The sequence below is a fragment of the Onychomys torridus genome, chromosome 2 (assembly GCF_903995425.1).
Source record: "Onychomys torridus chromosome 2, mOncTor1.1, whole genome shotgun sequence".
Lineage (NCBI taxonomy): Eukaryota > Metazoa > Chordata > Mammalia > Rodentia > Cricetidae > Onychomys > Onychomys torridus.
The window spans coordinates 155,709,062-155,731,922 of NC_050444.1; the positions used below are offsets into that span (position 1 = coordinate 155,709,062).

Consider the following 22,861-nt stretch of genomic DNA (forward strand, 5'->3'; position numbering starts at 1 on the left):
GACACTGCCAGCTCACGGAGGTGGGCCTGAGTCTGTCACCCACACTATATTTTGCAGTATAGCCCATCAGAACTGTCCTCAAGACACAGATGTGAGCAATTTGAGCCAGTTTCACCAAGTCCCACAATCCATTGCTTCTTCCTGAGAGGTAGACTCCAATCTCCGGAAGGCCACTGTGCTGGGGTGAGGGCAGGGGAGCCCAGAGGACCCTGCCATGGCAGAGCCCAGCCTTAGTGGCCAGCCCTGATTTGCTCTCCTTGGGCCTCCTGCATCCCTGAGACAAGCTCCTGTGACGTTCGGCCCTTTCTCCATGTATTGCTTCAACTTTGCAACTTTCCCATCTCCACCTCAGAGGGAGAGATGGAGGCTCTGAGGATTGGGTGGGGGCTGAGAGTCAAACAGCTCTGAGCCCTGGCTCCAGAGCTGGACGGGCTCCTAACCCTTCCTGCAGCAGGGGGATACTTGTCAATGCTGCTAGCTCAGCTGTCACTAAATGTGCATTTCCTGCACACACAAGGGAACGAAGCGGGGATTAACTCACATGCTGACTGCGACCCATGATCTCATCCACCTGTCCCTCCATTCTCTAGGGCAGTGGTCCTCAACTTTCCTAATGCTGCGACCCTTTAATACAGTTCCTCATATTGTGGTGAACCCCCATCATAAAATTATTTTCGTTGCTACTTTGTAACTATAATTTTGCTGTTACAAATCATAATGTAAATATCTGTGTTTTCTGATGGCCTTAGGTGACCCCTGTGAAAGGGTTATTGGACCCCCAGGGGGTCACGACCCACAGGTTGAGAACCACTGTCCTAGTGACTCCTCATGTCCCTTTGTCTTTGTAGTCTCTATCTTTGTGTCCCCTCCTTGCCTCCTCTCCTCCCTGGCCCTATGGTGTCCTGATAATCTGTTCCAAGCCACCTCCAGAGACACCAGCTTCCTAGCTAGGAAGGATGCTGGCCCTGTCTGGAAGCAGGGCCAACTTGAATGGGAATCCAGCATGCCTATCCCATCGCAGGGACAGCAATTAGGCAGCCCGGAACTCCCACAGGGTACCTGAAGATGCTAGAGGGCAAGAGAGCTGGGCCCTATAAAACAGACTCAGCCCCTCTTACAGCTGGACAGTTAAACACCGCCATAAGAACGCACCCCTGGTCCCAGCCATTTAACTAATTGTTGGGGATCCTCATGTCTCTGTAGGCATGGCTCAAACTATCTCGCTGCCTAACCTGGCGCCTGGCTCACCTCAGGATTTTTGTTTGTTTGTTTGTTTGTTTGTAAGAGACAGGGTCTCATGTAGCCCACACTGGTCTCAAACTTACAATGTATCGAGGATGACTTTGAACTCCTGATCTTGCCTCTCCCACCTGAGTGCTGGGATTACAGGTGCACGTCACCACACTAGTGAGGTGATGAGGATGGAACTGAGGCCTTCATCCATGCCAAGCAGGCATGCTGCCACTGGCACTCCAGCTCCAGCTCCAATTGCTTGTCAAGGTGCTGGAGTTACAGTCGTGTGCCCCATGCTTGGGTTTCACCTCACTTCTTCTTTTCTTTTCTTTCTTTTTTTTTTTTTTGTGGTTTTTCGAGACAGGGTTTCTCTGTGTAGCTTTGCACCTTCCCTGGAACTTGCTTTGTAGACCAGGCTGGCCTCCAACTCACAGAGATCCGCCTGGCTCTGCCTCCCGAGTGCTGGGATTAAAGGCGCCTGGCTTCACCTCACTTCTTAAGTGCACTGGTCCAGCAGACATGGACCTTAGGGGCTTCCATGTCTAGGCAGTGCCAGAAAGAACATGCTTAAACATCCCCCAAAGAGCTCCTGACTCAGCATCTCCTGGCACAGAGTACTGGATCAAAAGGTGCCAGAGGGCATGGCGTGCCCATTGTTTCTCAGAGTCTGACCCACACAGCTAGAGTAAAAGACCTGGTTCTGGCCTCAGCTAAGCCAGGGAATCATTGGATGGGAGATCGTAAAATATTTTTTCTGCATGGCAGAACCTGTGAGGGTCTTCATAAGTGAATATGCTCTGTTAAGATCTGTAGTATAGTTCCCCAAAGTTATTGATCAAGATTTTTCTTTTCCTCCTAGCTGAATATTATAATGCAGCTCAAGGCATAGATCTGAGAACGGGATCCCAGCATTGGACACTTTCTTTTGCTATGGTTAAGTCCCTCCTATATGTTATAGAAGGGGCAGAGGTCACCTGAGCAGCTAGAACAGTTGCTGTACTCACCCTGTGCAAGGGGGCATCCTGCCTACCTGACAGCTGGTGACCCCGTGAACCAAGGCCATCACTGTCTGAGCTGAACCTCCTGTGTGGACATCATCCCTGCAGAAGCCTTGGACACTGTATCTTATTCTGCCCATTGTGCAGCTGAAGAAATTGAGGCCGAACGAGTTGAATAACTTGTCAAAAATGACTAGCTAGTGAGAGTGGGGACTGAGTTCAGACCAGAAGCAGCACTCTGAGCTCTGCCTCCCCGCATCTGCCAGGGAAAGATAGCCATTAACTGTGATGGGTCTGTGACCTGGAAACAGGGTTGCTTAACAGTTTTGCAGGGGGTCATCCAGGATCTAGGTTCACAGCTTTGTGGGAAGGGTCTCTGGCCACAGCTTGCAGGCTTTCAGAAGCAACTAGTTCCATTCCTGTACTTCCTGGGCTGAAGGAAGAACCTACCCCATCTGTGTCTGGCGGGGAGAAGGGCTGAGGGAAAAGCTGGGGCGATGCGGAGTGGTCTTTGTAGGGCTTTCCTTCTCTCCCAATCCTGGAAACAGTCTACAGGCCCTGAGGAACATACAGGGGTACCCATCCCGGCTTATGCATTGTCTTAATGCTACAGAGCCTTCATTCAAATGACATCATATGTGAAAAGTTCAGGAAGCCAGAATCTGGGGTTGGAAGGCAGTGTGTGGACCAGGGGTGATGGTCCAGAGTAGGCTGCAGGCAAACCTTATACAACAGTCCAGGGACTTCTGAGATGATGGGCCACGGATTGATAACTTCTGCCTGGCATGTCTTTTAAGTAAACCTCAGGCCCAGAGAGGGAAACAACTTGCCCATTGTCACAGAGTCCGAGATCAAGCTGGGCAAGGGGTGATGGACTGGGGAAGGTCCAGCCTCCTTAGAAACCTGAGGCAGGGTGTGGGCAGATACCTGCTGGCACCTCTGCAGGAGATCCATGTCTAACTGTTCCCCCAACCCTCCCACCAAACTGTTGTTTGGTGTTTAATATTCACGGGCTGGTGTCCATGTGGCACCACAGCTCCTGGCTACCTGATGCTCAGAAAAGACGCTGGTGGGCCACAGACAGGGTCGGCCACAGTGGATAGCGAGCTTAGAATTTGGACTTAACTCAGGTCTTCCATCCCCTGCCTCCCATCCCATGGCTGAACTCTTCTAGCCACACTGAGGACTTCCTCTGCTGCAGGCTTCTGAGGCTGGCTCTGCTCAGCAGCCCCCCCCCCCCCGAGGCTCTTAGCAGAGTTCTGTCTGGAGAAATCTGGGGTCCTGTTGCATGTGGCTCCCCAGACTTCCCTGTGGTGACCATGTCAGGCTCTGCAGGATGTCACAAAGGCATGCTACTGCCCCCCCTCCCCCAGCCTCCACTAAGCCCATGTTGGAGAACATGTTCAGGATGGGCCAAAATCCTGGGGTCTCGACCCCAGGCCTTCCATTCAGCAGATGTGGCATGAAGCCAGGGAATCTGTGCTCTAGAACCAACTATGGATCTACCAGTGTTCCCCAGACTTCTAACTGTTCTGTTTCCGTCACTTATCATGTCATGGGACCCCCTTATGGAAGGGTGGTGTCTGACTTAGACCCTGGTTCTGATTGAAGATGTTTTACAGCCAGCCTGCTAATCATTCAGCAGCTCTCAGTTTACTAGATCTCCGAGGAATTCCCAGGCGTCCCTGGAACACACTTTACAAATTTCCTACTTATAACTCATCTTCTTTGGATTGAGAAACTGACAACATAGAGGTGATCAGAATTGGTCTTACCCTCCTGGTAAAACTTTCTGAGGCTTTATGTTGATTGGCTGGCCCTGAGGGGACCTTAAGGTCAGGGGGGTTCACTTAAAACCACATGGCAACGTCTCCAAGAGCTGACTCTTGGCAGCTAGACAGGGTTTTGCTCTTCCTAGCTGTGTGACTCTAGGCAATAACTTCACCTTTCTGTGCCTTGGTGAGCCCATTGTGTTACTCTCGGAAGAGTGGAAAGAACTAATAGTGAACAAAAGAGAGAGACCTCACCCCTAGACCAGGCTAGCCCTGGCTACTGGCATGTCTCCTTATAAAAGCCACATCCTGGGTGACCCTGAGTCTGTTTCAAGGACACAGCCTTGGGTAGTGCTTCTCCACATGGTAGCCACAAGCAGAGTCTCTCTTGATGCTGGAGAGGCAGGAAGCTGCTGGCGCTGATGACTTCCATGGCCAAGGCCTAAGCCTATTGCGGAGCAGAGGAGCTGGGTGGCTGTTTCTTCAGCGTAACCCTGGAGATGAACTTGCACTTGGGATTGGCAGCTGGAGAGATTTGAGTTCTCACAACCCCGTGCCCGGCGTTTACCCTGGGAACCAGCCTTGGGTTAGTTGGTCAGATGGTAGACCAATAGTTGGTTCTAGGGCATAGATACCCTGGCCCCATCCCGCGCTGAGCCCCTTTCCTACTCTCCACTGAACTTAAACCCACGTTACAAGCTGGAGGAGGGTGGGGGGGCATGAATCATGGTTTTAAAAGCTTTGGCTTTCACTTCTGGACTCATGAGAAAGAGGGGGTGTGCCCGGAAGTTGTCTCCTGTCCCGCCAGGCCCCACCGAGATCCAGACAAATCTCTCTTACCTGTGGTCCGCAGCTGCTCGGACCCAAATGAACACACAGAGGCTTATTATTTACAAACTATATGGCCTAATGGCTCAGGCTTCTGGCTAGCTAGCTCTTATAACTCAACCCATTCCTATTAATCTATGTATTGCCACGTGTTCTGTGGCTTTACCTGCATCTCATTACATGTTGTTCCTTGGGCGGCTGGCTTGCATCTCTCTTTGCCTCTGCCTTTCTTCTTCCTGTCTCTTTCCTTTCCTGCCATAGGCCAAAGCAGCTTATTTATTAACCAATAGGAACAACATAAATTCACAGCGTACAGAAAGACATCTCACAGCAAGGGGGTGGCTACACTCCTTTACAGACAAGCTTACTGGGGCCCATGGGCTACACACTTGAAGTCAGGAATAAAGGCGGAACTGGTAGTCAAGACAGGATGTGGCCGGGAACCCACTGGGCACTAAAGGGTCCTCATTTCCCAAAGACAATTTTGGCTAAGCTGGGGCACTGCACACAATTTGATCCCCTAGTACTGTGGCCCTCAACTGCTGTGTTTTAGTAACATCAGCCCACATCCTGGTGATGCATTTAGAAAGCAATCAGGAAATTCCCAAACCCCAAACTAACTAGAATAGAGGTTGTCCTGATGTACTCTCAGTGTGTGTGTGTGTGTGTGCGTGTGTGTGTGTGTGTGTGTGTGTGAGACAGGGTTTAGTGCAGCCCAGGATGACCTTGATCTTCTGTTCCTCTTGCCTCTATGTTCCAAGCACTATTATGGAACCCATGCTAGGTGGGGTGGGCACTCTATTAGGCCCCTGAGAAACATCCCACAGCCCCGATTCTGCTTCTCAAACACTAATTCTCTGGGACCTTGTTCACTCAGATGCTGTGTACAGCTGTGCAGGACAACACATCTGGGCCTCAGGACACCACTCAAGGGTGCCTGAAGAGGCCATCACCACATCCCTGCTGCCATCACAGAGGCAGAAACCCCAACTTGCTGTGGACTTTGATAGCTAAAGAACACCTACTATACAAATATTGTTATTTTCTCCCTTTTTTTTTTCTTCAGTTTTTGAGATTTTTTTTTTTCTGTGTAGCCCTGGCTGTCCTGGAACTCGCTTTATAGATCAGGCTGGCTTCAAACTCAGAACTCAGAGATCTGTCTGCTTCTGCCTCCTGAATGCAGGGATTAAAGGTATGCACCACCACCCAGCCATTGGGGCTATTTTTACTGCTCACAAGGAACTACTGTTTTATAGTGCAGACTTCTTTAGCCACCCTTTAAGAGTTTTTATCCATTGGAAAACAGGATGGAGGGACCCCACCTAGTGGGGGTCCAAGTTGAAAGAACTTAAAGAGTCATTAAGAGGGATGTAGGGGCCTCTACGAGGTCTCTTTTTTAAAAATGTAAGTTGGGGGCATTCAACCATGTTGTTTGAAAGCCAGGCCTGATGGAGCATGCTTATAATACCAGCTACCAGAAAGTATGAGGCAGGAGGATCTCAAGTTGAAAAACAGCCTAGGTAACTTACTGAGTCCCTGTCTCAAAATAAAAAAGTAAAAAAAAAAAAAAAAAAAAAAAAAGAGTCCTGGGCAATGAAATCTGGTGGTACAGCACACGTCTAAAACACATGAGCACCTTGTTTCAATCTCCCATACTTCCCACTATCCCCAAAGGCCAAGGATCCACAGTGCAGCCAGCCCTCACCTGGGTTCCCAGAGCCATCAGCAGTAGGTAAGTGTCACAGAGTGTCAGGGGTGGGGCAGCTCAGGGCTGCTTGCTGATTCATCTGTTAGGGTTGGGGTGCCATATGCCTCCCCCTGCTGGAGTTGAGCTGGTTCTCAGGTCCATAGCTCAGATATGGGAACATTGTACTCTAACAACAAAGCAGGACCATGCTGGGTCGGAGGCCATTGTGAGTGTGTGGGATTAGGGTGGGGTCTTCAAGCCAGGTCTGAGCAGAAAGGCACCCCAGATGGCAGGAATACCTATAGGTTCTGTGTGGAGGCCCACAGAGGCTCCCTAGTAAGACCTTACTCAAGATCAGAAAGTCTGAGCTTGCTTTGCCCAGCAGGGCTGCATAATGGGACGATTTGGTGAGGAGCATGGTTACCAGGTGCTTTGAAGAGTCTATACAACCCATCATGATTAAACTGGGGGCTACTGGGTATTGACCCAAGGCCCTCCCGAAGCTATCTGTGTCTCTATCTTTGTAGTTGTCTCCACCTATATTTCTAATACTTCCTCATTCCTCTCTCCTCCCTTCAAGAACCCTTCAACAGGTCAGAGCTGGCCTCCTACAGTCCTGGCCCCTCCCAGTTCCAGATGCTGGGGTATAGTCAGACTCCCCAGGCTCGAAGCCTGGGGTTCTATCCCCAGCACTGCACAAACCAGGCATGCTAGTACACACCTACAATCCCCACACATGGATGTTACCTAACCTCAGATTCCCCACTGGTAATACAGGATGTGGGGTTAACCAAGTTAATCCATGGAGAGCATACAACACAGAGCCTGGCCCATGGCAAATGCTAATGAATGTTAGATGTTATTGTTGTTACTATTATTGGTTACACTGGTGGGAGCCTGGTAGTATGAGTGGGAGAGCATGCAGAAAGGCTACTGAGGATAACCCTGAAGGTTGAATACTGCACAAGCCAGGGGGTCAGTCACTCAGTAGCCCAGAGAATGGTACCTTCTTAAAGAACAGCATAGTAAGAACACTGGCCTGGGTGCCCTGGGTGACTCCACTCGAATTTCAGACTAGCAGGTGCCACTTGGAAGGGATTCTTTTATTAAGGAGGTCCTGATGGGCACTGTAACTCAGTGGTAGGGTGTTTCTCTAGCATGAGTCCCCACAAGAGAAAACCACAAAGGACAGAGTAAAGTAGAACTTTTGAGTCAGTGTGCTCACACTCTTGAGTGGTGGGCTTTGACCAAATCACTCCTTTCTGAGCTTAAACTTCCCCCATGTTTTTTTAAAACCAGTTTTGAGAGGCCAGGCTAGTTCTGGGATAGCAACTAAACTTCATCCTTGCAAATCTGCACTTCAAGTACTGATACTTGAAGCTCTGTAAAGTGAAACGGCTAAGGCTACTCTTGGATGGGTAGGAAGGACTCTGATTGATTAGTAATGTCTGCACAGGGTCAGGCACAGACTACCGGGTTGCAAGTCTGAATATACCTGCCTTGCTTAGATTAGCCTTGTGGTGAATTCTCAATCCTGGCTGCTGGTTAGAATCACTGAAGGAATAAAAGCCTTTGGTTCCAGAGATATGGCTGGCCATTGAGAACTCTGGTGGCCAAAGTTCCTTATGGCCCCTAGCTTTCCTGACCCTGTGACTTCACTGACCTGGGGTCCTGCATTTTGCACCTTGGAGCATGGTTTCTCCTCAAAATGCCATGTTCTTTGCTAGCAGAGCTGGAAGGGGCATTCAAGTGCATCCTACCTTCAGTCTTGCTTCTGAGCACAAACAGAAACTGAGGGCACTGGGTTACAATCAGGATGTAGAGTTACTATGATGGGCTCTTCCCGAGACATATGGAAAACCAGAGTTTTGCATCTGGGGATCTTGAGAAGCTGAGAAAAAAGCCTCGTCTACTCTGCCTTTTTCGAGCCACTCTGGTTGCCCAAGGTAGGAACGTGGGATGAAGGGGTCTGCTGAGGCCCAAGGAAAGGCAGCACACCTCAAAATCACAGACACAGCGCTGACCTCCAGATGGAGTGTGAGGGGAGGCGGGGGGGCGCGAAGAAAGCTGGTGGGGCCTCTGAGCTCCAGGGAATGGGGGATCCTGGGCCTGGAGGTGTTGCATTAGGATGTGGGCAACCCTGATACTGACTGCACCTCCAAATTAGGAGAGGTGACACAGGCAAGGTGTTCTGGGAGTCCGCCTGGCTTGGCCCCCTTCAGGGGACTTAGCACCCAGCCAGCTTTCCTCGGTCCCTCCTGTCACCCAGCCTAGGAATTCCCTGGAGTTCTAGTCATGCAAGCCTCCTGGTGGGAGCAACGTAGAAACAATCAAATCACATAGAATTCCGTCATATTTTAAAATAAGCTTTATTTAGATTTTTTTAATATTTTATATTTTGCATCCATGCCTTCGAGAAACCTCTCCCACGGGAAAAGGTCATTCTCATCTATAGTTACCCATAACTCATTCGCTATTTGACGTGGTTCTCTCAAATAAATCATTCTTAGTAACTCTTAGGACAATCTCCTAATTTCCAAAAACTGAAATGAAAAGGAATGACTAAGTCATTACCAGGAGTGGTTGCAATCTTATTTTCTTGTAAGTAAAGGGGGAGGAGGAATCATAAAAAACAAAACAAATAAAATAAAATACAAAAATTCAATGGGGGGGGGAGGAAGTGTTTCTTAAGATCTCCCCCTGATGCCAGCTCTAGCCTCTCTCCCTCGCCATCAGTCTGGGTTAACCAGCTGAGCTGAAAGAGAGACAGGGAAGCTCACTGGGTGTCCCTGCCTGCTCTCTCAGCCTCTGAGCTAGGTTGGGAGGGAAGAGGGGACCTGGTGGGGGCTTTTTGGCTTGTTTTAGAGGCTTTGGGCACAAGATCCTATACATTCCAGATGCTCCATCCAGCACTGAAAAATTTCTTTTTCAGACTTGAGAACGCTGCTGTTAGTGGGGGTGCCACAGAGGCCATGAGAGTGTGGACTGAGCTGTTAGTGGTTAAAGATCAGTAGAAAGGGGATCCCGGGGCAAAAGAAAGGGGGGGATTGGAGTTTTAGGGTGGGGCAGAACTGGCTGGAAACTCTGGGTTCTCCATGCCCTGATGAAGCCCTGTGGGCAATGATGCTCCCCAAACAGCCATAGGCATCCGCCAGCCCTCATGGGACGAGCCTGCCAGAGCTGCTGACAGAATTGGAGGACAGGGCTCTGGGGATTCCAAGAGAGTCCATGTGTGGCGGAAGAAGTCAACTGGAAAAGAGGGCAGAGGGCTCACCTGCTAGATATTCTCCCCAACAGCCCTTCCCAGAAGGTGGGCATCTTCTCTGTTGACATCTGCCTGGCCCATGTGCGGAATAAACTAAGGATAGAGGCACTCGAGTGTGAGTGTGTGTGTGTGTGTGTGTGTGTGTGTGTGTGTGTGTGCCACCAGAGGCCTCTTACCCAGCTGACTCAGGCCCAGAGGTCTGGTCAGACCCTATGGATGTACCCCAGGCTGTCCTTCCCTGGACTCAATCAACATGGCTCCAAAGACAGGCCCAAGAGAAGAGGAACGTGATCATTAGTCTCTGCTCACTGAAGTCACGTTCTGTATGTCAGATAAATAAATATATATAGCGAGAATATATATAGAGGAAGGCCAGAGCAGAAGGTAGGAGTCCTCTCATGCAGGACAGCAGCCGGGAGAGACAGAAAAGAGAAAAGAGAAAAGAGAATAAGCAAGCTGGCCATCTGAGGTCCCCAGTTCTAGCCACCCTATTTCTACCTTGCACAGTGTCTGCAGCGGCATGGACACAATAGACAAGTCAGCAGAAATGCCCGCCTCCCGCCCACCCCGTGGAAAAATATACATTCCGATATCCACGTAATAATTTAGATAGAATACGTTTTCTGCATTTGTGCAAATAAATTAAATGCAACAGTTTTCTTTCTCTCTTTTTGTTCCATAAAGAAAGAAACAGCAACACAATTTAAAAACAGGCAGGCCATTAAAAAGAGCCTGTATGACCCCCTATAAACACTGTAGCCCAGCCAAGACTTCTCGGTTGGACTCACGAGTCTCTGCGGAGTGACCTTACCCTGACAACGATGACGGGGTGTTTTGGTGGTTAAAGTGACTTGGGCACACCCCAAGAACAGGGTCTGGTCCCACATGTTCACACTGAGGGGTCGGGAGGAGGGGGGACATGGAAAACAGACCACATCCTTGGCGACACGGGCTGCAGTAGCGGCCGGGTGAGGGACTTTACGAGCACAAAGTGCACACTACTTCTGTTATTTACAAATACACAGCAGTCCTTCAAGTGTTCAAGTTTCATAAAAAGGAGGAGGGAGGAGAGAGGGGGAAATTAAAAACAAAAATACAACCAATTAAACAAACAAACAAAAAAACCCCAAAACATCGAAAACAAAACAAACAGAAAAACAAACACAACTGTATCGCTCGGAGACAACAGAGGTGACAGAGTCACACACGTTTGTGGTATGTACATCGATTACAGAGGTGGCGACGCGGAGGGGGGCGGGGTCACATTTGTGTTTCTGCCTGTTCTAGGTGCTCGGCTACACACACCCATGTGGGTGAGTGCACCTGTGCACATGCACCCCACACAGGCCCCGCGCCCCCATGCACACACACTCACACGCTCCATGGCTCATCCACACACAGACATGCCCACGGACAATGGGCGAAGGGTGGTGGGTTATCACCAGTCCGCGTCCTCCTCTATGTAATAATCAGGGGCGGTACCATCAAAGAGGCCCGGGTCGAGGGACTTCCGCTGCTTCCCTCTGGCGAAGACTCGAGAGATGGAGCCGAATCCCATCTTCTCTTTCTTCTTTTTCCGTTTTTGGTCTTCAAGATCCTCTAGTGACTGAGGCAGAGGGGAGAAGAACAAAGGTAAACTTAGCTTGGTGGATGGAAGGGCAGGGAGGAGCCTTTCCTCTTCCCTGTCATGTCGAGGTTGAGGAATGGAAAGCATGGGTAAGAAGCTGGGCTCTGGGGCTGGAATCCTAGGGGTCTGTCCCTTGTCCTCTGTGCAAACTGAGGTTAGTTTCAAAGCCTCTCTTTGACAGTACCAGAACCCACTCAAGATTGTCCTGAGTGTATCGCTGATGTAAGGCAAAGAAAGACACTTAGGATGGATCCTGGCTTGACCGCCATGTTGGAGCTGGGGGTTTGGGGTAGCACCTGCTGAGAGCTTCACAAATGGCCAATGACGTGGTTGGTATTATCTACAGAAAGGGTAGGACATAAACTAGACTTAAGGCTCACAGAACACTTTAGAATGTCTTGGAATGCAGCCCCTGCCCCCAATCTGGGCTGGAACCTCCACTGGGTGAGGTCTAGGAATTTGTATTCAAGATGTATGCAGTGTTCTCTAGGGGAACCCTATGCAGATGGATGGGGTAGAGCCAGAAAACGGGAAACATTGTAACATGAGAGATGCTGCCCTCAAGTTCTTCCCTGTGCGTCTTTCTCACACTGACGACAAGACAGGGGTAGACTTGGCAGCAGCCAGGGGCCGGCCCGAAGTGCCCACTATCTGTGGTTCACCTTTAAAGAATGAAGCGAACGGCAATTCAGAGGCATTGATGCAAGGGAAGAGGCTGACCACAGTGGTAGGATACAGGATGTGTGGTGTGCACAGCGGGCCTACAGGTCAGGCAGGGTGCATGCCAACCTGGCTCGGGTGCCAGCACCCCTATGACTCAGAGGGGTTCGATTCCTCTCTACCTTGGGAGTTCAAAACTGGCATCAGGGTAACTGAAGGTTCAGAGCAACGAGGCTGGAAGAGTGTTGGGAGATATTCTTTTAGGCAGGGGGAGGTTAGGTGGGACTTCTAGGGAGAAGACCCAGAGAGGAAGAAAGGTGGGGTCGCCAGCCAGATGTGGAGGAAGCAGGATGGGCAGTAGAGAGTAAAGGTAACCGAGCCGCATAAAAGGACGTAAATTAAAAAGTATGGGTTAATTTAAGTTATAAGAACTAGTTAGGAACAAGCCTAAGCTAAGGCCGAACTTTCATAATTAATAATGTTATTTGTGAGCTGGCAACCCAAAGGAACATCCATCTACAGAAGAGGGTCAGGCTGGGGTGGAGGGAGGGCAGCTGGGGAAGCTATACCCACCTGTACAATAGGACTGTGCAGGCTCTTCTGAACTGGGCCGGGACTGTCGCCCTGTAGCCAGAGGAGAAGAAGATGAAGCAGTGGACACATGACACATGAGAGCACAGGTGGCCCATGAGGATGGGGACAGGGTGTGGGTGGGGGGGTCTTCCCTGGAAGGAAGCCACCAACTCCTCCAGGGCTGCCCTGCCTCTACAGTGGAGATCCTTACCCTTGGCACTTCCACAGATCTGACTGATGGGGCCTGGGGCTCATCAGACATCAAGTCAGGGACCTGATGAGCTCTGTATGCTCTGGCCTTTCAACCCTTAATCCTTTGAGGCTTAAGTTCCTGCCTTAATTGGTCCATGTGTTCAATTAAGTATTTTTTTTTTTTAAACAAAGACATCAACTTTAATGGAAAAAGCACCTAAGTGGGAGGGAGTTGAGATCAGTGAGCGATGCTTGCTAGCAAGCCCTATGTTCTATTCACTGAAAAGGAAAAGAAAAAAAAAGTATAACGACAAATTAAACAATTGACTCAGGAGACCACATGGTCACTAAAATACCCTGAAACCAACACAGCAACTCTCTTCTTTTGTGGAGGGGCTGCCAGGAACTGTTAGTAGGGTGTAGGTATAAGCAGGGCTCTACCGACAATCTCTTATAGAGCTAATAACAAATAGAGTTGGGACTCAAATTTGGGGTGCCTGATTTCTCCTGGCTCTGCTTTTTCCAGGCAGGGTGTCACAGCAAGTACACACTGGGTCCTGACTGCCTGGGAACCTGCTCACACAGGTCCAAACTCTTTTCAAATTCTTTCTTGGGAACATCAGATAGCCTGTGGGTAGGTAAGAGATTTCCATGGGTCGTTAATTATGTTCCAAATGGGTAGGAAAGGGACTTGTAATAGCCTGAGAATGTGTAAAAGTTTTTACTACATCTGTGAATCATTTCTGCCCTACCTGGAAGCTGACAGCCCATTGAGATTACAAAAGGCATTACTAGGGAGACTCCTGGTGGTTGTTTCTGGAATTGCAGGCATGGAATTCCTCATGAAGAAATAAACAGACCAATGAATGTCTCTTAACATCCAATTTCCCCTCCGGGTGATGGTGAGACATGCTTTTAATCCCAGCACTTGGGAGGTAGAGGGAGGTGTATCCCAGTGAGTTTGAGGCCAGCCTGGTCTACAGAGTGAGTTCCAGGACAGCCAGGACTGTTACACAGAGAAACCCTGTCTGGAAAACCAAACCAAACCAAACCAAACCAAACCAAACCAAACCACAAACAAGCCATCCAATTTCCCTATAGAGTCCTCATTTTTGCTCTACTTAGTGGTCAGAGTGTGAGGTGTTCTTTAGTCCAGTCTGTGTTGATTTTATTGGTACCAGGTCAGATCCCTGAGGACAGAGCGCTACCTGGAGCCATTTTCTGGCTTTTTAACTTACCTATGTGCACAGCTGTTGAGATGGGGACTGAAGAGGGTTTGGAGAGATCTGTCAAATGGCAGTCCAAACTGTGGTCTAGACTCAAGGTTTGCAAACAAAACCCACTCTGCAGGCAGCTGTGACAGCTCCTTTGTGAAGTAGTGTCTTTTCTAAATATATATAAGATGCCTCAGGCAGCAGGTATGTGCTGAGGCTGGGAAGAGGCTGGCCTGTGTCAAATGCAGTTCTGGGAGCCGTAAGTCCTCCTGAGGGTGGGACTGTCGGCAGTATTTCTGTCCCTGAGGTCGCCAGGAGAAGGTCGGCATGGCCCTTAGGAAGGTGCTCCTGTTTGAGGGTGTGCACATCTGCCAAAGAGTGTCTGCTAAAGACTGAGAATCTTTGGAGACCTGTGAGGTAGGGGTAGGGCACTGTCCACTATGATCCTTTCAATTGAAGAATGGATGACAGAGACCTTGGAGTGGTCCTCCTTGCTCTCTTGGTCTGCTAGCCTCATCCCCATGACTGTAGACAAGAGAAGTCATACTACTTTGTCACAGCCTCTGGAAAAGGGACCCTAGCCCTGCCATGGACAATGTGTAGCCCCTGGGCCAGTAATCCCAAGGCCACCCAAGCAGGCTGGGATGACCCTTTCAAGCTTAGTCTTAGCAATTTTATGTATGTGTGTATACACATGTGGGTTTATGTGAGTATGTGAGTGTGCATGTAGCCCAGAGGCCAACCTTAGTGTCATTCCTCAGGAGCCACTCACTGTATTCTGAGACAGGGTCTTTCACTGGCCTGAGCTCACTGAGTAACAGGGCTGGCTGGCCAGGAAGGCCGAGGGATCCTCCTGTCTCTACCTCCTCAGTGTTGGGATTACAAGTGCACACCACTGCGCCTGGCCTCTTTATGTGGATTCTGAGGACTACACTCCGCTCTCCGTGTTTGCTCAACAACTGAGCCATCTCCTCAGCCCTGTAGTCACAATCACTTTAATAATAAGCACTTTTCATGCTTACTGTGGATGGGGGAAAAGGGTCCCCTCACTTGTACCCAGGAAAGTTGCTGTTTTTTATAACCTTATGGACTTGTTTATAGGTTCTCATAGCATGTCCCTCTCCTGAGTATCCTAAACAAATAATCACATAGTCAGCAAGTTCTGTTGGTTAATAAAGCAATATTAACTTGAGTTTCTAAAAATGCCTCCTGGGACTGGTGAGATGGCTCAGTGGTTAAGGGCACTTGCTACTCTTGCAGAGGACCTGGGTTCAGTTCCTGGCACCCACATGGTTGCTCACAAACCACCTGGAACTCTAGTACCAGGGGAATCTGATGCCCTCTCCTGGCCTCCATGGGACCATGCACACACATGGTGGTATACTGGCACACACATGCAGGCAGAACACTCATGCATATAAAATAAAAATAAATAAATAAACAGAAAGAAGGAAAAAGCCTTCTTAGGCATCTGAAGATACTTTGGTGTGGTATCTCTGTCATTAGGACATGGTAGGGAAGCCCTCTGGGTTATAACTATGTTTATGGGACAAAAATTCCAAGTGGTTCCCACCTCTGACCTTCCGTGCCTCTGAGGCTGACATGGTATTCAGCCATCCACTGATGCTGGGGCCATCGGCATGGGAGCCTGCAGTGGGGTGGTTATGGTTTCAGAGTGTCTTCCAAAGGTTTGTTGTATTGGAAACCTAGTTCCCAGTGTGCTGATGTGGGCAGTAATGGCACCTTTACAAGTAGAGCCTAGCAGGAACCACTTCTTTGTCAGTTTCCCAGCCTCAGTTATATAACTATTCTGTTATTGTAAATGAAAAGAGAGCCCACCTGGAGGACTCATGCCTCTTAGCTGCTGGGGTCAGCACTGAATTAAAAAAAATTTTTTTTTGACTAAAAGAGTAAGACAAATTCACAGGACCTCTCTGCAGAGGATAAACACGTCCCCAACTACTGGAATCTTAAAATTAAAACAGCCATCTGTTTCATTCCAGGGTGAAAGATGAGAGCGGGTGCTACAGGGGACAGGTGGTCCTGTAGTCAGGCCCAAGGTCCCAGAGAGGGCCCAAGATGGGGTGCACCGGGCGGGGTTCCAGGCTGCGCAGACCCTCCTCACCCTCCCGGACACAGGAGGAAACAGGCCTCATTTCTTTCTCTCCCCACATCCACTGCTTCTCGCAAAAGGAAAGAACAGAACGGGAAATGCCTTCGCCACAGCGTTCCCTGGGTGGACGAGAGGAAAGAGCGGGCACATCTTTATCCCACCCCATGGCCCCGCCTTTTCTGGGCAGGGCCCAAGTGCCCAGGCCCTGCTGCTGCTGGCCTTACGTTGCAGAGGGAGTGTGTCCGGTGTCGTGGGGAGTTGATGTCGCTCGGTGTCGATGACCGGTCACCTTCAGCAGCAGATGCATCGGAGATGACGGAAGGCTGCCTTGAGTGGCAGGGGCTCACCCTGACCGCTGGAAAACAGGGACAGCTAGTGAATGAGCGACACAGGAAAGACAACCCGGTACACCCATTATATGGACAACAATGCTGAGTCAGAGCGAAGGTGAGTGTGGTGCCAGCTCTTCCCTTCTGCACCACAGACCTGCTTGTTCTTGGGGTGGCTGATGGGGAGACCCTCCCCCTTCCTTTTGATCCAGCTCAGCCCCTCCTCACCTGAGGGAGGTGAGGGTCTACAAAGTCTCACCTGAATGGCTATGTAGCCCTAACCATAGCTCAATAGCAGAGTTCCAGACAAGAACTCCCCAGGCCACTGCCAACTCCTTTCTTTCCCCAAGTGTCTGTGAAACACAGCCAAGTCCATCTACTCTCCTAGCCCATGGCAACTGTCATCTGTTCCCTTGAAGACCAGGGTGGCCTCCCTGCCTCCTCTCCTCACAGTGAAGCCAGAATACACTCCTCCTCCTGACCTAAAGCCTGGTGTGTGTAAACCCTGTGTACTTCAGCAGCCAGGGCTCACTCACTCCCTGAGACACTTGAGCACGCATGTGGAGGACAAAGATTGACAGATGTCTTTCTCTACCACTCTCCCTTTTTAAAATTCACTTTTATTTGTGTGTGTGTGTGTGTGTGTGTGTGTGTGTGTGTGTGTGTGTGTGTGTGTGTGTGTATACCATGTCTGTGCAGTACCCTTGGGGGCCAGAAGAGGGCGTCAACCCCGTGGAACTGGAGTCACAGGTTGTGAGCCTCTGTGTGGATGCTGGGAACTGAACCCAGGTTCTCTGCAAGAACAGCTGTTGATTTTAGATGCTGAGCCATCCTCCAGCCCTCTCTACCTTATTTTTGGAGACAGGCTCTCTCATGGAACATACAGCTCACTGAATCACCTAGACTGGCTGGCCAGTGAACCCTGGGACCCCTCAGGTTTTGCTTCCTTAGGGTTGGGATTACTGGTGCACACTGCCATGCCCAGCTTCTTACCTTCTGTGGACTGAACTCATATCCTCATACTTCTGCAGCCAGAACTTTACCAAGTGAGTCACTCCCAGTTCCCTTTGCCGGTCTTATTGCCGGACTTTATTTACACATGCATTGTCTGTCTGGCGCCGAGTAGACCATGTGGTCCTTATATGCATTCGCTCCCTGGGCTTTCAGTGTCTGGCTCTTTGGAGGCACTTAATAAACTGTGGTGGACTCAAAGGTCTTGCCCAGAAGTCATAGCTAAGAAGACCACTGGGTCCTACTGCAGATCTCTCCCACGTCAGTGCCAGTACCACACAGAGGGAACATTATTACCTGGGCATCCACTCTATGCAAGCATTTCTGACAGACAGTCCTTGTCACCAATGACTGTGTGGCCCAATGGGGAAGCTGCTGGTTGGTGGCTCTGAATCAGTTCTAATCTAGGTGAGTTCTTTTAGAGGTTGTACAGTCCTGGGCATGCTTCTCACCCTCTCCGAGCCAATTCAATTATCTGAACCATGGAGGTGCCTGTGCTGGTTGTTTTTTTATGCCAACTTGACACAAGCTAGAGTCATCTGAGAAGAGAGTCTCAATTGAGAAATTGCCTCTTTCAGATGGACTGTAGGCAAGTGTGTGTGTGTGTGTGTGTGTGTGTGTGTGTGTGTGTGTGTAGGGGCATTTTTTTTTGACTGATGGTTGATATGGAAGGGCCTGGATCACTGTGGGTGGTGCCACCCCTGGGCTGGGTGGTAATAAGGAAGCAACCTGAGCAAGCCATGAGGAGCAAGCCAGGGAGCAGCACCCCTCCATGGTCTCTGCCTCCAGGTTCCTGCCTTGAGTTCCTGTTCTGACTGCTCTACATGAAGCTGTATGCTCTCAGATGGAACAACCCTTTCCTCTCCGAGTTTCTTCTGTCATGGAGCTCACCCCAGCAACACAAAACAGACCGTAACAATGCTGGTGACAAGCCCCTCTGCAGAGTAGTGGTGTGAGATGCACACCTACTGTGGTGTGCGCAGCAGGAAAGGGGAAAGGAGCCATGCGCCAAATGCCTTCCCAGCGATGGCCTGGTGTGGAGGTGGGTGACCCCATCAGGTAGATAGCGAGTTACAGAAGCACAGGCTAGCGGCGGGCAAGGCCAGAGAGAGGGCCTGGAAGCGTCTGAGAAGACATGTTTAATCAAAAGCTCCAAGGGGGCTGCAGGAACGGAGAGGGTAGCGGAGGAGGAAGGCCCCGAGGGTGGACCCCGTGGCCCAGCTAACCACACCTCCTAGTCAGCCCCACCAAGGCAAGGCCTGGAGGCGCAGGAGCAGTGATCCGAAGCACCACCATTCCATTAATTCCTAAATTGTTGCATACACTGACCTCCCACCTTCAACAGCTCCTCTGCCTCCTGCCACCAAGGCGGACCAGAGGCTAGAGGGCCACCTATACACCTGGATCTTGGGACTGACCAGGTAGCTACCCCTGACCAGGGTCAGCATCCCTGCCTACGGGCAGAGCTGAACTTATGTTTGATAAGGCCTTCAGTTCTGACCTAGCTTCAAAAGCCTGCAGTATCCCCCAGGGCATTGGGGGTGGGGTGGGATGGGGGGCAGGTGGAGTGGGTGGGCGTGTGGGACACAGGGGTATTCTTGCTTGGGTCAGCAAAGAGCAGCTGTTGTCTCTATTCAGTGGAGGCAGGCTCAGAGTCTGTTTACAGAAGGGGGCCTGAAGCCCTGTGTATCCCCTGTCAGCGCTGACAGGAAGGGGCAGCTAATATTTACCAAGGCCCTGACTTGAGAATTCTGTACACTTTACCTTTCTGGCAGTCCTGGGGTGGGGGGAGGGATCAGCAAACATACATATAACACATACTGTGCATTAAGAATCCAGCATCCCTCATACCAAAGGAACAGATGACTCTTGTATCAGGTCAGAGGTCACATCTCTTTGAAAGCAGTGGAGCCAGGGTACTGTATCAGCAGTGTGAACCTGTGCCTGTGACCCTCCCTCTACGGTTTAACTGCCTTACCCTACACGCTCCATCCATAGGCAGCCCAGGACCTGTGCAATTGTCTGTGGCCTCGTGTGAGCAGCTGGAGGGTCAGTTTTACTATATCCCCTAGAGGAACCAGAGAGTCAGGTGGCTCCCACAGGGGCACAATGGGATGGCAGAAGTGTGTACTGGAGTGTGTACCACAGACAGTGGGAATGGATGCCAGTTGCTCTGCTGAAGCAAACGCATGTGACATTTATACTTTTTCTATATAATCTATGGACTAGCTATGGCGGTCAGTCAAGGAGCTCAGTACCCTCCCCTGATGAAGGATGCCTGGGTGACCCAGACCGACTAATCAGAGCACTGGGTCTCCTAGACACTGTGATTCGTTCAGGGCTGGCCATGTTACCCAGGCTGGCCAATCAGGGTAATTAGTTTTACATCTCCTGAGGCACAGTTGAACCTCTGGACCCAGCTATACCTGACACCCATCTCTTAGTGGGCTGAGTTAGGAGAGTGTCCTGTGATGCCCCAGGCTGATAAGGTGTGACCTAAGAGCCGCCTTTCCCACTGGGCCCAGGGACCTCCCTTATTGCTGGACCGGGCTGGGCAGGACTCACCTTGCCGGTCTGCAGGGTGGGGAGGGTGGGAGTGGTAGAGCGTCTGCTGGCTCTGACGGATGGCGGCAGTCAACGGGAGGTCAGCCTGAACCACCCACTCCTGGTTACCATTGAGCACCGTCTCGCCAGGCATGGCCAGTGAATGCCGCTTGGGAACATCCTTGGTCAGTGTGGCTAAGGACTGCTTGGCCTGCAGCAGAAGCGGAAGACAGGAAGAAGAACATGTAAGCAGAGGGGACCTCTCATGCAGTTGCCTGGCACTTCTTACCACCATGGTAAGAAAGCCAAGAATTCCACTTCCACACCAGTGAGCCACCGGCCGTGTGGTGCACGCCATGTGCCTGCAATATAGGTCCCACCCACACTCACCAGAGTCTCACCTTCAGCTGTCATTAAGAACAAAGTGAGACTCCCTGCCTCCCCACTCCCTGTATCGGGGAGAAGGAAGCAAGCACACACTCATCACTTCTGGGTTCTCCAAGGACAAGCGAGGATTCTTGGTGGGTGCATGTGTATGCATGTGTGTGCCGGTTGCAGGTCAATGTTAGGTGTTGTTTCGCAGGAGCCTTGTTTTTTTGAAACACAGTCTCTCACTGAGGCTGGCTAGCAAGTCCCAGGGATCCCATCTCCACCATTTAACACGTGTTCTAAAGAACTGAACTCCAGTCCTCATGCTTGAGGTGCAAGCATCTTGTCAAGAGAGCCACCCCGTTCCCAGCTGGGATTCTGATGGGCCTAAGGACATGGGGTAGGGGGTGTGTTCTTGGGTAAAGCTTGTAAAATGCGGGTCTGAGATTGAGTTTGGGAGAAGTGAAGGTCATGGGCAGAGAAGCCAGCCCTGAGACTGTCAGGAAAGCAGCTAAACACCCGATGATGCACAGGACAGCCACACCACACTTATCCAGCATCTGTCGGCAACAGAAAAGGTGGGCCGCCATGCAGAACACACACGATAAATATTAGTTCAGAAGAGGTGAGCTGGTGGAAGGCTGGTATAATCTGGGCTCCAAGGGACAAGGCCCATACTGGGGGTACTGCCACAATCATGGTACTACATGTGGGGTTGGGGGTAGCGAGATTGCCTCTGCAAAGGTCATAGGTCTTCTCTCTGTCCTGCCTCAGAGACCTCTTAGCTTGGAGTGATCTCCCTACTCCACCCAGGTAAGTGGGATTTTTATTAGACAGGATCTTACGTTTCTTGGGTAAGAAAAGGAGCATGCATTAGACGTGGAATTATGCATACTCTTTCAGTTAGTCGTTTTCTATGACAGCTCTCCAGGATCCCGCAGGCCAGGAAGGCTAATGAGGAAGGGAAAGAGACAGGGAAAGGCCCATCATGCTCCCCCCTCCCGCCCCTTTTTGTTTTTTCAAGACAGAGTTTCTCTGTCTAGTTTTGGTGCCTGTCCTGGATCTCGTTCTGTAGACCAGGCTGGTCTCGAACTCACATGCTTTCCCTTTCTGCAAATATCCCAGGCACATACACCAAATGCAGAATCATCAGCCTTTCGGGGCAACACAAGAAGAGGCCCAGGCATGATGCCTTCTCATTTTCCCACTTGCTTTCTCCCCCAGGTGAAGGACCTCACCTCTGGCTGGGTCAGGAGTGGACCCTCTGTGTGGAGTAGAGCATCACTACCTGACAAGTGAGAGATCCTTTAGGGCTCCTGTGTCTAGATCTCTTAGCACTAGATCCAAGAACCTCTCACACTGTCCATGCAGGTCTTGAACTCTCTGAGATTCCAGAGAAGATTTCCAGAGAAGAGAAAGACAGAAACTATCTGGGCAGAAGTAAGCTGCAGAGGAGGCAGGCATGTGCTCACTCAGGCTGCGTGGACCATCTTCCACCAGCAGTCGACACAGCATGTCTGACTAATCACTTCCACTACATACTGAGAGCTCCTCTTGAACTCTGACTGCTCCCCCACTTTTCTTCTCTGTGCCTGCATCATCCCTTGAGTACCCCGAACCTGGAGCATTGAGCTCTTGGGGATTTCTAAGCTGGATGAATAAGCTCACACGACCCAAGTCCAGATAGAGCTGGGCTTGACCTCTGCTGCTCCGACATGAGCATCCCTTGACTTCCTACTACACTGGTGGGTCCCGACTTCCTCCCAGAATTCCCATGTGCTTCTGCTAAGCAGAGCAGCTCTGTTGCCTACAATCTCTGCAGTTTGTGCTCTGGGAGAGGGCTCCCTGTGTCAGCCTTGACCTCAGAGCAGAAAGGTCTGGGGCTGTCCACAGCAAAGCCTGAAGTCTGTCAAGTGATGAAGGGGATGTGCAGTCAGAGGGACACCTGAAGGAGATGAGGCCATCACCGGTCTGTGTAAAGCACTTCCTTCTACCTCTAGGAAGGTATTTCCTGTAATGGTGCTCCAAGCCTGCAGCAGCAGAGGGTCTGAAGGGAGCGGGGAGGAGCTGAGAGTTTTTGGTCAGAGCAAAACAGGCTGTGTGTCAGTATGTTGGGAACAGAAGCTAGAGGGGCTGTTTCCTAGTATAGGGAACACCAGGGAACCCATAAGATACTGAGGACAGGGCTCAAAGCACCAAGATGTGCTTCATCTATCTGTCCACAGGAACTTGGGTGATCCGGGCACACAGGGTCTTTCCTACCCACCCTGCTCAGAGCTGCAGGAAGTATCAACAAGAGACAAGTAGAGGCCATCTTCCTGTCTGGATCGTCCTCACCACTAGGAGTCAGCATTGCACAAGGCACTAGCCTTGTTCAGGGCAGTCTTGCTGTCACCATACACAGATGCCATGGTAGCTGTTTCCTTGAGTTTGGTTGACATCCTTC

At 50.5% G+C, this 22,861-nt stretch overlaps 1 protein-coding gene across 6 annotated transcripts in view; it reads right to left on the reverse strand.

Annotated features, from left to right (window-relative positions):
- The window catches only part of Kazn (kazrin, periplakin interacting protein), a 383,138-nt gene that overhangs the window by 26,813 nt on the left and 333,464 nt on the right, over positions 1-22,861 (reverse strand). For 4 of the 6 annotated variants that reach the window (XM_036177421.1, XM_036177420.1, XM_036177423.1 and 1 more), the window contains 4 exons: positions 20,068-20,257; positions 16,387-16,517; positions 12,644-12,694; positions 11,266-11,389 (listed from right to left, as the gene is read on the reverse strand). In XM_036177421.1, the coding sequence (XP_036033314.1) occupies positions 11,266-11,389; positions 12,644-12,694; positions 16,387-16,517; positions 20,068-20,257 (496 nt within the window). Of the gene's footprint in view, positions 1-10,901; positions 11,390-12,643; positions 12,695-16,386; positions 16,518-20,067; positions 20,258-22,861 lie in introns of those variants that run through there. The other 2 variants (XM_036177424.1, XM_036177425.1) reach the window with 2 other exon arrangements.